General features: G+C 33.7%; 1 protein-coding gene across 2 annotated transcripts in view; it reads left to right on the top strand.

Moving 5' to 3' along the window:
* LOC128174024 (kelch domain-containing protein 9-like) overlaps positions 1-14,498 on the top strand; it is a 37,219-nt gene extending 22,721 nt beyond the window's left edge. For both annotated transcript variants that reach the window (XM_052839679.1, XM_052839671.1), the window contains exon 3: positions 9,966-14,498. In XM_052839679.1, the coding sequence (XP_052695639.1) occupies positions 9,966-10,861 (896 nt within the window). In that variant the 3' untranslated portion in view covers positions 10,862-14,498. The remainder of the gene's footprint in view (positions 1-9,965) is intronic.
* Positions 14,499-15,166: the final 668 nt, after the last annotated feature.

The following is a 15,166-nucleotide window of genomic DNA, read 5'->3' as shown; positions in this document are numbered from 1 at the left end:
CGTGATAGTTTCAACTGCAGATATTCAGCAAAATTTGTTAAAAATAGCTCGTTTGATGTGTAAAATTGATATTATATTGTGGAATAAACATAAATGTCTCGAAGTATGAGCTATAATTGGGCTCGGGTTGAAAATGTTAAGAGGGTTCAACAAGCCTAACCCTCTGTCACGTTTTCTTAACCCGCCTAAATATAGCTTAATCCATATATTTCAAAACAGTACCATGTATTTTATATTAATGACCCTTAATATGTGATGTTATATATTTATTTATTACTTAAAATGTCTGAATGTTTAAATAATACTATAAATATAACCATTTTCGTCTTTGTCAAATAAAAAATAGCCATTATCTGACCAACTGGGAAATTGTGCATACAAAAAACAACTTTGATAAGACCCCTGGAACAAACCAGGAGGTAAAAGGGGTTTTTAGCTCACCTGAGCTGAAAGCTCAAGTGAGCTATTCTGATCACATTTTGTCCGTCGTCCGTCTGTCCGTCTGTCTGTCCGTCCGTCTGTAAACTTTTTACATTTTGAACTTCTTCTCTAAAACCGCTTATCCAATTTCAACCAAATTTGGCACAAAGCATCCTTAAGGGATGGCGAATATAAATTGCAGAAATAAAAGTCCGATCTGTATTCAAAGCGGAGAAAACCTTGAAACTGTAGAAAAAGGGGGGTGCATTTTTAAAAATCTTCTTCTCAAGAACTACTGATTTCAATTCAACGTAGTTTAGCATAAATTATCCTTATGGGAAGGAAAATATAAATTGCAAAAATTAAGGTCTAATTCTGTTTCAAATCTGAGTTATTACGAAATTAATAATAAAGGAAAGGCGTGCTTCAGCTTCGCGTTCGGCATCCGGTAAAATGGGTAGGCAAGACTTGGCCTGGGCAAAACAGAAGATTGGCAGTTATTAATCTGCCAATCTCATTAAAATTTCAGGATATTTGATGGACCAGTAATATTTGTATTCGCTGTAAATATGCCGCAAAATAATGCGTATTTGGAATTGACGATTGCCGATCTGCCCCGGCTTTTATTTTGCCACGGCCCGGGTTTGCATACCCATTTTACCAAGACTCGTATTCCATACTTCTAAAACGAGGCTCTTTGTTTAAAGCAGCTATGACATTATACGAAAAAGGGTCGACCTGACTATGATGAATTTGCTTGTTATGCAACAGTTCGCGTATGAAGAGAAATTTTTGAAACATGCAAAATATATTGGTGCCGATTTTGTGAAGTAAATTGAGGCTAAATATTTCAATGCGTTGACAGTTTTCACACATGACGTTGGTGTTAGCTTGTTCTGATTTTCGTTTCGTTTTCATTATTTATGCTTTGTAACTTGGAGACTATCGTCTGTATTTCGTGATTTTTACGTATCAAATCAAACAGATACTTCGGTAAATCAAACAGTTAACTGTTTACCTGCGCAAATTAAGCAAAATCTGATGTATCAAAAAAGTACTGAAATACAATTCATTCTATCGGTAATTCGGCATTATCTTTTGCGTAATGGTAGATTACAATGCAATAGGTTTTGTTGAGTCGCTCGGCATTTTCTCGAGTTTATTCAGTTTAAATAGAGTTTGATATCGCTGACGGAAATATGTAGGTATATACATGTATATATATGATTCATTTCGAAAAAATAAATTGTGTTCTTTATTTGTTATAGTGCATGTTTCTTGTGTTTAATTGTTTACAATTTCTATTTACTAACCATATTTGAGTGTTACGCTTCGATTTATTAGCAAGATACAGAGATTTGCTCACAATTCTATGTTTGTACACAGATCTTAAAAACTAAAGATTAAAAAAGTGAAAAAATTGCCAATATTTATTAAGAAAATTTTCAAAGTCTGTTCTTCCAGAAACCAACTTTAACAATTATTGTATTGTAAACTTAACCTTTTAAGCTCACCTGAGGGTGGGGCCACAATGGGGGGGGGGGGGGTTGAAGTTTAACAAATAAATATATAGAGTAAATCTTTAAAAATCTTCTTCTTAGAAACTAATCAGCCAGGAAAGCTGAAACTTGTGTGAAAGCATCCTCAGGTAGTGTAGATTCATAGTTGTGAAAGTCATGACCCCCGGGGGTAGGGTGGGGCCACAATGGGGGATCGAAGTTTTACATAGGAATATATACAGTAAATCTTTAAAAATCTTTTTCTCAGAAACTATTCAGCCAGGAAAGCTGACACTTGTGTGGATGCATCCTCAGGTAGTGTAAATTCAAGGTTGTGAAAATAATAACCCCTGGGGGTAGGTTGGGGTCACAATGGGGGGTCGAAGTTTAACATATGATTATATAAAGTAAATCTTTAAAAATCTTCTTCTCAGCCGGGAAAGCTGAAACTTGTGTGAAAGCATCCTCAGGTAGTGTAGATTCAAGGTTGTGAAAATCATGACCCCTGGGGGTAGGTTTGGGCCACAATGGGAGGTCGATGTTTTACATAGGAATAAACATAGTAAATCATTAAAAATCTTCTTCTCAGAAACTAATCAGCTAGGAAAGCTGAAACTTGTGTGAAAGCATCATCAGGTAGTGTAGATTCAAGGTTGTGAAAATCATGATCCCCAGGGGTAGGGTGGGGCCACAATTGGGGGGGTCAAAGTTTAACAAAGGAATATATAGGGTAGATCTTTAAAAATCTTCTCAGAAACTAATCAGCTAGATGATTCTTTACAATTGTTAAGACTTTGGCCCCAGGACAATTCTTAGGCCTCACGAGAAGGTTCAGAGTTTGATGTACGTTTATATCCCATATATAAACTATTGTTAAGGATCTTTTTGAGAACTGCAATACTCAACATATGATATGACTATAAAATCATCCTGTTAGAAAAGGGACTAATGATTATAAACATAAGAATGTCCAGGGGAAAATGGATTTTATTTATACAGGATCTACATGTATTATTGTACATTGTCCAGATAGTTTGTATTATGACTCCATTAAGCTGATTTTATCATACCTATTGTTCCTCAGGTGAGCGATGTGGCCCATGGGCCTCTTGTTTATTTGACCATTTGATGCCTTTTAGCAATAACTTTAATAATGTAGAAGAGAAAAAGAAATCCCTAGGGCAGAAGTTTAAAAAAATTGTAAAAAATGTGCCAAATTGATACATTTCAAGCAAAATCCCATAGGGTCCTATGTTAAAAATTAACAAACTTTGAGATGACCTCTTAAACAAACGGTGTGGTAAATGTCTTATTTTTCTATCCTAAAATAATAATTATATCAGTAGAATATCATGTAAAAAATTTCATTCAAAAATCTAGGGTAGAACAAATTAGACCCGGCCTCGTTAAGAAAGATGTCAAGAATGCTTTTTGGATTGATGTTTTTTCAGCTCTATCAGACTTGAGGCTATGCATTGATAATCAGACATCTGTTTTGAGTCCAGTATGGTATAATCAAGATATCTGTATAAACAACAAAAGTGTTTGTTATAGATCATATTAATGGCTAAAAAGGGTATTCAGTTTGTTTTTGATTTTTATGCCCCCCCTTCGAAGAAGGAAGGGCGTATTGCTTTGCTGCTGTCTGTTGGTCGGTCTGTCCACCAACAGTTTCCGTTCATTATACCCCCGCTCCGAAGGAGAGTGGGTATACTGTTTTACCCTTGTGTGTCTGTCTGTCTGTCCGTCCGTAACAAAAATTTCTGTCGCATTTATCTCAGCAACTATTTATCGCAGATGCTTGAAACTTTTACAGTGTTTGTAAAGGCATGCCATATCGTGGGATAAATTTTTGTACCAATCGGACGTCAACTTCCTGTTAAATGACGACTTTGCTTATTTTTTAACCAAAATTTTCAAACAAATTTTTCGTCAAAGATTTCTCAGCAACTATTTATCGCAGATGCTTGAAATTTTAACACACTATTTGTTTAGGCATGCCATATTGTGGGATATATTTCTGTACCAATCGGATGCCAGCTAAAAATTCTGTTAAATGTCGACTTTGCTTATTTTGCATATTCACATCAGAGGGGGGGGGGGGGGGGGTATCAATAGTGAGCATTGGCTCACAGATATCTTGTTTTCTTTGCTGAGGATGAACATATTGAAATGAAATTTGGTATACAGGTTTATCATGATAATATCTAGGTGAAGTTTGATATTGGGTACGATCGAGCAATTTTCGACAGAGTTATGGCCCTTGGACTTAGAAAAATTCGAGTTATTTGCAGTTTCTGCTCATTTTCTTCGCATAGGATAAACAAATTGAAATTAAATTTGGTAAACAGGTTTATCTTGATAATATCTAGGTGAAATTCGATATTGGGTACGATCGAGCAATTATCGACAGAGTAATGGCGTTTGGACTTTAAAAAATTTGAGTTATTTGCAGTTTCCGCTCATTTTTTTTCGCAGAGGATGAACATATTGAAATTTAATTTGGTATACAGGTTTATCTTGATAATATCTAGGTCAAGTTTGATATTGGGTTCGATCGAGTAATTTTCGACAGAGTAATGGCGTTTGGACTTAAAAAAATTCGAGTTATTTGCAGTTTCCGCTCATTTTTTTCGCAGAGGATGAACATATTGAAATTAAATTTGGTATACAGGTTTATCTTGATAATATATAGGTTTGATATTGGGTTCGATCGAGCAATTTTCGACAGAGTAATGGCGTTTGGACTTAGAAAAATTCCAAATATTTGCAGTTTACGTTCATTTTCTTTGTGGATGTTTCCACGGGAGGGGGGCATAAGTGTTTCACAAACATCTCTTGTTACGATAAGGACGGAACTTTGCTAGGATATCATGAATTTTGTACAAAATTTGATTTAAAAACACCTTTTACATTATTTTTTGGAGTAATTGATTGTATTAGAAAATTACATTTGAATTATGACTATGATAATATTCAAAGAAGTCAACCTTTTTTCCCAAAATTCTTGCAATTAATTACAAAAAGCAAACAAAGTGGTAGAGATTTCTATGATGTTTTTATTAGTCAGAAATACAAAAAGTGAAATATCAAATGGGAAAATATTTTAGATTTAAATGTTAACAACTCTTGGTGGAAAAAACAAAATATTTTGTTTTTAAAAATAACAAATGATATACAATTAAGGTGGTTCAACTATAGAATTTTACATAGAACCTTAGCAACCAATACATTCTTATGTAAAATTGGCATTACCAATGCAAATTTACGTAGTTTTTGTAAGATATATCCAGAAACACTGTGTCTTTTTTTCTGGGAATGTTAATATGTTGAAAATATTTGGGAAAATGTTTTGATTTGGTTCAGAGAACAGTTTGGAATATGATATGAGAAACATATTTATAATAAAATGGTGACATGGAAAGTTTTGATAAGCAACCGAACCTGATAATGTTTTAAAGATATAGGATAATTATTTTTTGTGCATTACAGATGATGTAATACAATTGTCTATTGCTAAAGCAAGATTAACGTAAAATTATAGTTATCTACATATTTTCATATGCATGTGTTTGGGTGAATGATGTATAAATGTTAAAAAGAAAAACCTTTCATGAAAGTTTATATATATATATATATATATATATATATATATATATATATATATATATATATATATATATATATATATATATAACTGTATGTAAGGCCTAACAAAAAAAATGGTTTGTTTCCGCTTTCATGCTGAAAAAAAGTAGGGTCAGTCGGTCGGAATTTTTTTTTTTTCAAGTATTTTTTTTCCCTTTAATATTGCAGTATCCATACATGCCGGTTAGATATTGACACTGCTGAATGGTATAAAATGAGAAATACTTTTAACAGTGTGCGAAATTAACTTTTTTGTACTATAGACAATCGGTCTACAACATTTTCAAAATTTATAGACCTGACTGATTTCCTATAGACCAAAAACAACAAAAAATATTATTCTTTATTTGTATTGTAATTTTATTCAGGGTGAACATGGTGAAATAACGTGGTACTTCACAACACAATAGGAACTCATACTATAGGACATGGTGAAGGGTGCCCGGCTCTAAACCCACACACAGTGACATTGCCTTGCAATGATTATTTTGTAATACCAATCAAATAAACTCAGATAAAGTAAAGGGAAATAGATATATGAAATACCCTATTCCCTTGCATACTGTAGATAACACGATACAATAGGAAACAAAAGCGCAGAATCTAAGACAACGTAAGGAAAACTGAACGTTGGTCATGAATTCCAGGTGTGCAGTCTGGGTTCACGAATGCGAAAACTAGACTAATGTATGACTATCCGGGGGTTTTTCCCAGGTCTAGCACCTTGTGAATACTTCAGTTTGTCAAAAAATGACATGCTCTGAATATTGTTTTTGACTTTTAAATAGCACATGGCATATACATTCTGCTTCTTATCGCAGTGTATTTAAAAAGGTATTGAGTAAAATGTTCAATCGACTTGACGACAGGCTGCGTTCATTCTGTAGACAAGTTGGTCTACAAATATTCGAATTACTATAGACCAGGCGTATTTTCTATAGATTTTGTCTATCGGTCTACCGTTAATTTCGCACACTGACTTTTAATATCATTCCTGACTATTAAGCTGGTCTTAAGAAAACACAAAAATGATATTATATATCAGATACTTCCTCTGCCAACGATGAGAGCATTATTAAAATCTACAACACATGGAAACATACAGCCATTTTGAAACAAAACGTTTGAGTTACACTGATTTGAGAAGAGTAACTGCTTCAAGCATTTTGTGACCAAAATTTTGAGTAATTTTTTTTCCAAATCAGATAAAAACGAAAATAAACGATTTTCCATCAAAAATCCTAAAAGAAAGTTTTGAGTCGGGGGGTAAAAGCTAGGGTTGGTCGGGAAAGCGGAAACAAACACTTTTTAGCTCACCGAGAAGAAGTCAAGGAGAGCTTATGCTATACCCTCGGCGTCGGCGTCGGCGTCGGCGTCGGCGTCCGGACCTGGTTAAAGTTTTTGTTGCAGGTCCTGTATCTAAGCTATTACTTGTCCTATCTTCACCAAACTTGCATGGATGATGCATCTGGACCTACTTATGGACTTGAAAGACTTGGATGCTGAATCTGGGTCCTAAATTTCAGATGCTGGAGGAGGTTAAGGTTGTTGGACCAGGTTAAAGTTTTTGTTGCAGGTCCCCTTTGATAGCAGTATCTTAGTTACTGCTGGTCTGTACTTCACCAAACTTGCATGGATGGTGTGCCTTATGATACTGATGCACCAGACAGGCTTGAGTGCTGAATCTGAGCTATAGGTTTCGGATGCTGGAGGAGGTTAAGGTTTTTGGAGCAGGTTAAAGTTTTTGTTGCGGGTGCCCATTGATAGCAATATCTAAGTTACTACTGGTCCTAACTTCACCAAACTTGTATGGATGATGCGTCTTATGATACTGATGCACCTGACAAGCTTGAATGCTGAATCTGAACAATAGGTTTCGGATGCTGGAAGAGGTTAAGGTTTATAGAGCTGGTTAAAGTTTTTGTTGCAGGTGCCCTCTGATGATTAATCTTAGTTACTACTGGTCCTAACTTCACCAAACTTGTATGGATGGATGGTGCGTCTTATGATACTGATGCACCTGACAAGCTTGAATGCTGAATCTGAGCAATAGGTTTCGGATGCTGAAAGAGGTTAAGGTTTTTAGAGCTGGTTAAGTTTTTGTTGCAGGTGCCCTCTGATGATTATATCTTAGTTACTACTGGTCCTAACTTCACCAAACTTGTATGGATGGTGCGTCTTATGATACTGATGCACCTGACAAGCTTGAATGCTGAATCTGAGCAATAGGTTTCGGATGCTGGAGGAGGTTAAGGTTTTAAGAGCTGGTTAGATAAAGTTTTTGAAACAGGTGCCCTCTGATGATGATATCTTAGTTATTACTTGTCCTTACTTCACCAGACTTCCATGGATGGTGTGTCTTATGATACTGATGCACCTGACAGGCTTGAATGCATAGTCTGGTTTCATATGCTGGATAAAGTTAAGTTTTTAGGAACAGGTCACATGTTTAATAGATGATAGTACTATTTCAAACTTGCATAGTTGATTTAACTGTAATATGAATGAATCCCAGAGGTAGCTTCAGATGCAGAGCTTGATCTCCATTATCAAGGATGCTAAAAAATAAATCTTAGTTATTACTGGTCCTAACTTCACCAAACTTGAATGGATGGTGTGTCTTATGATACAGATGCACCTGACAGGCATGGATGCTGAATCTGAGCCATAGGTTGCGGATGCTGGAGGTTAAGGTTTTAATTGCTAGTGCCCTCTGATGATGATATCTTAGTTATTACTGGTCCAAACTTCACCAAAATTGCATGGATGATGCGTCTTATGATACAAATGCACCTGATGGGCTTGAATGCTGAATCTGAGCCATAGGTTTCGGATGCTGGATGAGGTTTAGTTTTTTGGAACAGGTCACATGTTTTATAGATGATAGCTTGCATAGTTGATTTAACTTTATTATAAATTAAATGCAGAGGTTGCTTCAGAAGCAGAGCTTGATCTCCATTATCAAGGATGCTAAAGAAATCTCCTACCTCACTCAAACCAGCACGATAGATAGATGTGTTTGTTGATAAATGATATAACATGATTCCTATGATAAAGTATTGTATGATATGAAACAATATTGTTTGATATGATACAATATGATATCATATGTTATATTATAAAAAGTTATACGATACGATATGATATTGTATCATTTTTTTGATATTTTATGATATGATTATGTATCATGATATTGTTATGTATAGTATTGTATATTATGATACAATATTGTATAATATAATATTGTATTTTTAATTTATTATTTTATCACATTACATAAGATATTGCAAAATATTATATTGTATCCTATGATACAATATTGTATATTCTATAATATTGTATCATACAATATTGTATAATATGATATTGGTTTCAGTAATATAGAATTATATCACATGAAATTGTATTATATGATATTGTTATATTATATTATATTGTATCATACGATATTGTATGATATGATATTGGTTTATATGATATATTATCATATCACATGAAATTGTATTATATGATATTGTAATATATTTTATTGTGTCATATGATGCAATATGTATAATATAATAATGTATTTTATGATATTTTACCATATCACATAATATTGTATCATTTGATAGGATACAATGTTGGAATTAAATTATATTGTATTATATGATATAATATCATATAATGTATCAAATATGTTTCAGTTTCATTCAATACAATATCATTCTATATTATACAATATAATATCATGTTTCAGTGTTATGATGTATTATGTAATATGATATTGTAATATGATACTATATTGTATTATATTTTATGATATTGTATTATGTGATCAAATACAATAAGGTATAACACAATACAATGTCATATCATACGTTACAATATCAAATCTCATTATTGTTTATTACGGTATTTTATTTATTATATGATATATATTATATTAGAAATATGACATGATGCAATATTTAATTTTATATCATTGTATTGATTTACATATTAACATATGATTATCATAAAAAAATTTATCAGATGATATACGATATTTTGTCAAAACAGAATCCATGAATATCCAAGATCATAAAGTATGATTTTCATATAAAATGATAAAGGTGGTCTTATGAAGGTGATGTCTCATAAGGGTGATGCTCCGTCTCGGTGAGCTTAGTAATCTATGATTACCTATGTTTTTTCTTAGGCCTAACCTAGCACTTTGTGAACCCTGGGCCCCAACCCTGCCACCAAATATATTGCCTTTTTATTAAGTTGGGACAATAAAAGGTTTAAAAAAAATGAACCATAGAAGATGTTGAATAAAAACTTTGCATGAATAAGTATGTCATAGAATTTTGAAATTTTCCTCGTATACATGTATTTAGACTATATTTCTGATATCCAAAAACTCTCTGTTTGCAGGAAATTCCCTGTATGTTCATGGAGGGATTGAAGCAAGGTACAGCACTCAACCATCCAAGAAGATCTTCAAGCTGGATATGGACACCATGATATGGAATGAAGTGAGGGCTCCAAACAGCCCAGCTCTCAGTCATCATGCATGTATTCCATTGGCTAAAAAGTACATTGTTTTGATTGGAGGGTGGAATGGGAAAGCTAGAACATCGTCCATTGTAGTTTTTGACACAGTAAAGGAGGAGTGGATTTATCCAAAGGTGACAGGTTTTCCCGACGATGCTGGTCTGAGTTCCCACACTGCCTCACTGCTGAGCAATGGGAGTATCATCGTGATAGGAAGGGAAGGAACTCTACGCATGCAACCAGGGAGTGAATATACAGGCAATGTGTACATGTTAAAGGGCTGTCTGGACAGATTTGAATTCCATTACGAGGAATATAGTCGCTTCACTGAGTCACGGTCGGGCCACACAACCAGCTTCATTGGTCCCACTCTGTACATCATCGGAGGGAGGAACGACCAGTTACTAGAGGTGCACAAAGGCTATCGAAGTGGACACCCCCAAAACGATCTGATGGAAAACATTCTCACCATTGCCAAATCCTTACCCCCAATGTCAAAAATGCCAGGAGGGCGCAAACATCACATTGCCATCGAAGGCCCCTCCACCATTCTTATTCATGGAGGTGAAACTTTTCGTGGCCAGAACTCGCAACCAGTGGGAGATATTCTCCTGATGACCAATACACCAAATATTAATTTCTACAAGGTGGGAACAAGTAAAGTTGAGCGGGCTGGCCATGCCTGTTGTGTAGCTCAGGACAGAATCCTTTTCCATGGAGGATTTAGTGGCAAAGATCTCATTCATGGTGATACCAGAGAGCTTAGAATTCTGTAAGAGGAATTTAAGAGCCTAAAGTGCTGTTGGGTAATTTTTAGTGCCCTATAAGGATCTACTAATTATATGTTAATGATATGATCAACTTATTGCGAGCAGATTCAGAATACAAGTTTTAATTCAAGTCGAGCTAATACTGTTTGATTTTGGCGCAACATATTAGAGAATAGAATTCATTTGAGTCATTCACAGTTTGATTTGCGAACATTATGTCAACAAGTTAATTAAGGGTTGTGCACTCATATTTTAAGGTAAATTCATATCTTGTAAATGGGTAAACAAAAAAATTTTCATTTATGTTTTACTTATAGGTAAATTCAATTACCTGGTATGTTTTGGAAATGTTATATTAGTTTTGAAACACACACCATGAACTTATCATAGTTTCTAAATGAAGATTGTACTGAGTGCATTAAATTTTATTTTTAGTGCTTAGAAGTGGTTGATTCACAGTTTGTTTTGTGAGTTTTAATTTTTCCTTTGTTACCCTATTCTGTTCGATTAACTGAAGTGCCATTTATTATTTTTTCTCTATATATGATGTAGATTTATTTTGTTATTGTAACACAAAGTAACAAGTTTTTCTTGATGGCTCTTTACACCATTGTGGTCAGTAATTATCTGCCCTCCATATAGATTTTTGTTTTTTATGCCCCAGCCATGAAATGGTAGAGGGCTTTTAGTGTTACCCTGTTCTGTCATTCCGTCCTTCTGTCATCATTAGTTATGCCCCTTGAATATAACAAAAAAGAGACAACTTTAGTTTCCTTACTCAAACTTTTGAAGGGATATACACACACACGAAAATCATCACAATCAAGCATCTTACAACAGTGACCAAAAAACAAGAACTGACAACTCTAGCTGCATCATATTACTGATACTTATATTGAACAAAACCCCATAATCAGACATGTTTGAATACAAAAAACCCTGAAACAGTGACTGAAATTCCATGAACATGTTGATTACCTAGTGATCAACAAACCATAAACACATGCCATAGCAGGACTTCAACAATAAGCTTGAACAACCAATGTACAACAGTGACCCACATCCCATTTACAAACACAAACGTGTATACTATGACAATATTTAGTTTCACTTCTTACCATCTATTAAATTGCACTGATTGATCTGAGTAAAAAGACCTAATTACCAAATCTGGTGCATACGCATACTATCTTCTTTCAGTATTTCTTGAAGATCATGAATAACTGACTTTCCTCGTGGCTTCAACCGCATCATGACCTGAAATTTTACTAATGCTAATATACATTTCATTTATGTTAATATTTGTAAACAGTAAAATGAATTTATCAATTTAATACTATATCAAAGGTTATATTCATTTGAATACTATTTATAACACAGTGCACTATTTTTGTCAGCATGGTTCGGCTGTTCCATGGGCTCCTCTGTTAAATGCGCATTACTCATAGAATAGCAGAGATTTTGAAAAATAAATCATAATTGTGGAAAGGTAAAAAACATAAATATAGCCATTGAATCCTTATTTTTCAAAGACAGGTGATCTGATTACTGCAACAGTGTGTACAAACAAATTTTCATAACCCGCTAGTGCTTTTTATTCAACTTGTATACACACACCGTTACAGTTATGTGACCACATCTTTCAAGAAATAATGTTTCAATGTTTAAATACTAAAAGACTATCTGCAATCGCATATTTGTGTGTGTGTGTGTGTGTGTGTGTGTGTGTGTGTGTGTGTGTGTGTGTGTGTGTGTGTGTATATATATATATATATATATATATATATATATAAACTTCCTATATATATGTACACATACATGTATAAACAGTAAAATATCTGACCTTAAAGACACAAAAAAACTCAAGAACAACCCAAAGAAAAAATGTTTGAGCAAACAATCAATGACAGTGACCAACATCCAATGAACAGACAAATACATGATAATATGAAAGCAGCTCCAAAACCATATGCATTCACATATTATATATGTTTGCAAATGAACAAATACCTAAATTCAAAGATACAAAAAGTCAGTGACAAACTATAGGGAAAATGTTAGAGCAAATAATCTCTGACAGTGACCAACAATTCATGAACAGACACAAACATTTATAATTATATGAAAGCGATTCAAAAACCACAAGCATTCACATATATTTCTTTTAATGTACACATGTATAAACTCTATATGAATGAATGCATATACCAGGTACACAAATGTGTATTAAGTAAACTCAAAGACACAAAAAGTAATGAACAATCCACTGAAAAAATGTTAGAATAAGAAATCTAGGATAATGACCCACAATCCATGAACAGAAGACTCAAACATGCATAAACATGACAATGTCCCACAATCCATAAATAGACACAAACATGTATATACAGTACTCATCAAACAAATTAGGTACATGCAATTCTATCCAGCATTCTTTCATACAAATATCAAAATTCTTGTGACCAAAATCAAATAAGAAATTACATGTACCGGTAAATCATTTCTGTAAGTAATGGAAATGAAAGATTAATGTGAACAATCGAAGATCTTTATAGGAACATATTGGTAACACATTTTTCTGAATGTCCAATGCATTAATTCATATATACCCAGAGTTTACAATTAACTGCATAACATGTAATTTGTATGTAATATAGCTTGTTATTTTATGGATTATTTTTTTCAACAACAAAAATATTGATCATAGATTTTACATATTTATTAAGAACAAGAGTTGTATTTTTATTGAACCTGTTATTTTCCACATGATTCGATGTTGGGCTGAGATGTTAATAGCAATTGGCTGGGATGTTCGGTAATGAAAAAATGTACAAATACAGATAACTTATTAATCATTCAAGCCAATAAGTCATTTTGTATACCCTATAAAAGAAGCAGCAAGGATTAACAACTAGGAATTTGTTAATAAAAAGATTTCTGTGGATATCCTATTTAGTTAAGTCTCCCAAACAAAGTTTGGAGACTTATTGTTTTTGTACGGTTCTTATTATTATTAGTCCCCTACCGGTTTCACCAGAGGGGACTATAGCTTTCCTCTGCGTCCGTCAGTCCGTCTGTCTGTCCGTCGGTCCGTCCGTCCGTCTGTCGGTCTGTCTGTCTGTCTGTCTGTCCCACTTCAGTTTTCCACACTTTTTTTCTTTATGCGTTTAAGGAATAATATGAAATTTGCTGAACAGCTTCAAAATGTCAAACTACAGATCATGTTTACACTTTTGTAGCGTCTGGTTGACATATTTTCGAGAAAATTATTTTTTTATATTCCAATTTTTCAATGTTCGGGTTTGATATTCTGCATAACAGTGCATTGTTTTCACAATTTCCACAAACCGGTAGGGGACGTGTATTGCTTATGCAATACTCTCAGAATGCTTGTTAGGGTTGTTTTCGTTCGGTTTCTTTTTCCCTAGTCTTTTTTTTTCTTACAAATTTTGTGTACACGATTTCGCAGAAACTACTCGGTCAATTTACGTGAAACTTTCAGATCTGATAGATATTGCCCTTATTTGAAATTTTTTTAAATTGTGACGTCACGCTGCAAAAGTTGTTCATTATGATCTTATTAATGTAACAATACTATTTTGTTCGGGTATTGCGTAATATGAGAGTAAAAAGCTAGACTTGTTACCATGTATTTGTGTTTTATTTGACAAATAAACGGGGTATTTGTGCGTATAACTGACATAAAAGGTACCAGTTTACACATTACGGAAAGTGTTTAAACAATTTAGTTATTTTCTAGTGAAACACATTATGGATAAAAAAAAAAAACTGCTTCTATGCAATGCATTTGAGTCGCATTTAAAATCTAGCTAGATCACCCCTGCGAATGTTATTGTCATTTAAATTTTAGACCACCTGATTTTATTTGACCCTTTCACTTTCGCAGTAAAAATCATGCCTCGTGTTTATAGTCTATATCTTATAGAGTCTAGGTATTTGTAATCAAATATAAAATCTAAAGTTTTATTGATTATAAACTTTAACTTTATTAATTGGTGGATAAAATATGTTCTAGAAATAAATGACAAAAAAAAAATAGTTTTTGTCTGCTGTTGCAACAATTAACATGCTTTAATAGAGACCCCCCCCCCCCCCATAGGATTAATTTTCGATCCGCGCCTGACCTAGTAATAGCATCAATAGTAAACAGACTATATATTTTATGCAGAATGTTCCTTGAAATTGGCTCGATATACTAGGTTTTTATGCGAATCAGACACCCATTTGTTTTCTAAAAACATGGTATTGCACACCAAAAGCATCAAACATGGCTGTGACTTTATTAAGCAA

The sequence above is a fragment of the Crassostrea angulata genome, chromosome 1, assembly GCF_025612915.1.
Source record: "Crassostrea angulata isolate pt1a10 chromosome 1, ASM2561291v2, whole genome shotgun sequence".
Lineage (NCBI taxonomy): Eukaryota > Metazoa > Mollusca > Bivalvia > Ostreida > Ostreidae > Magallana > Magallana angulata.
Note: the sequence above shows the minus strand (reverse complement) of the source record. Positions and strands in the feature narration are given on the sequence as shown.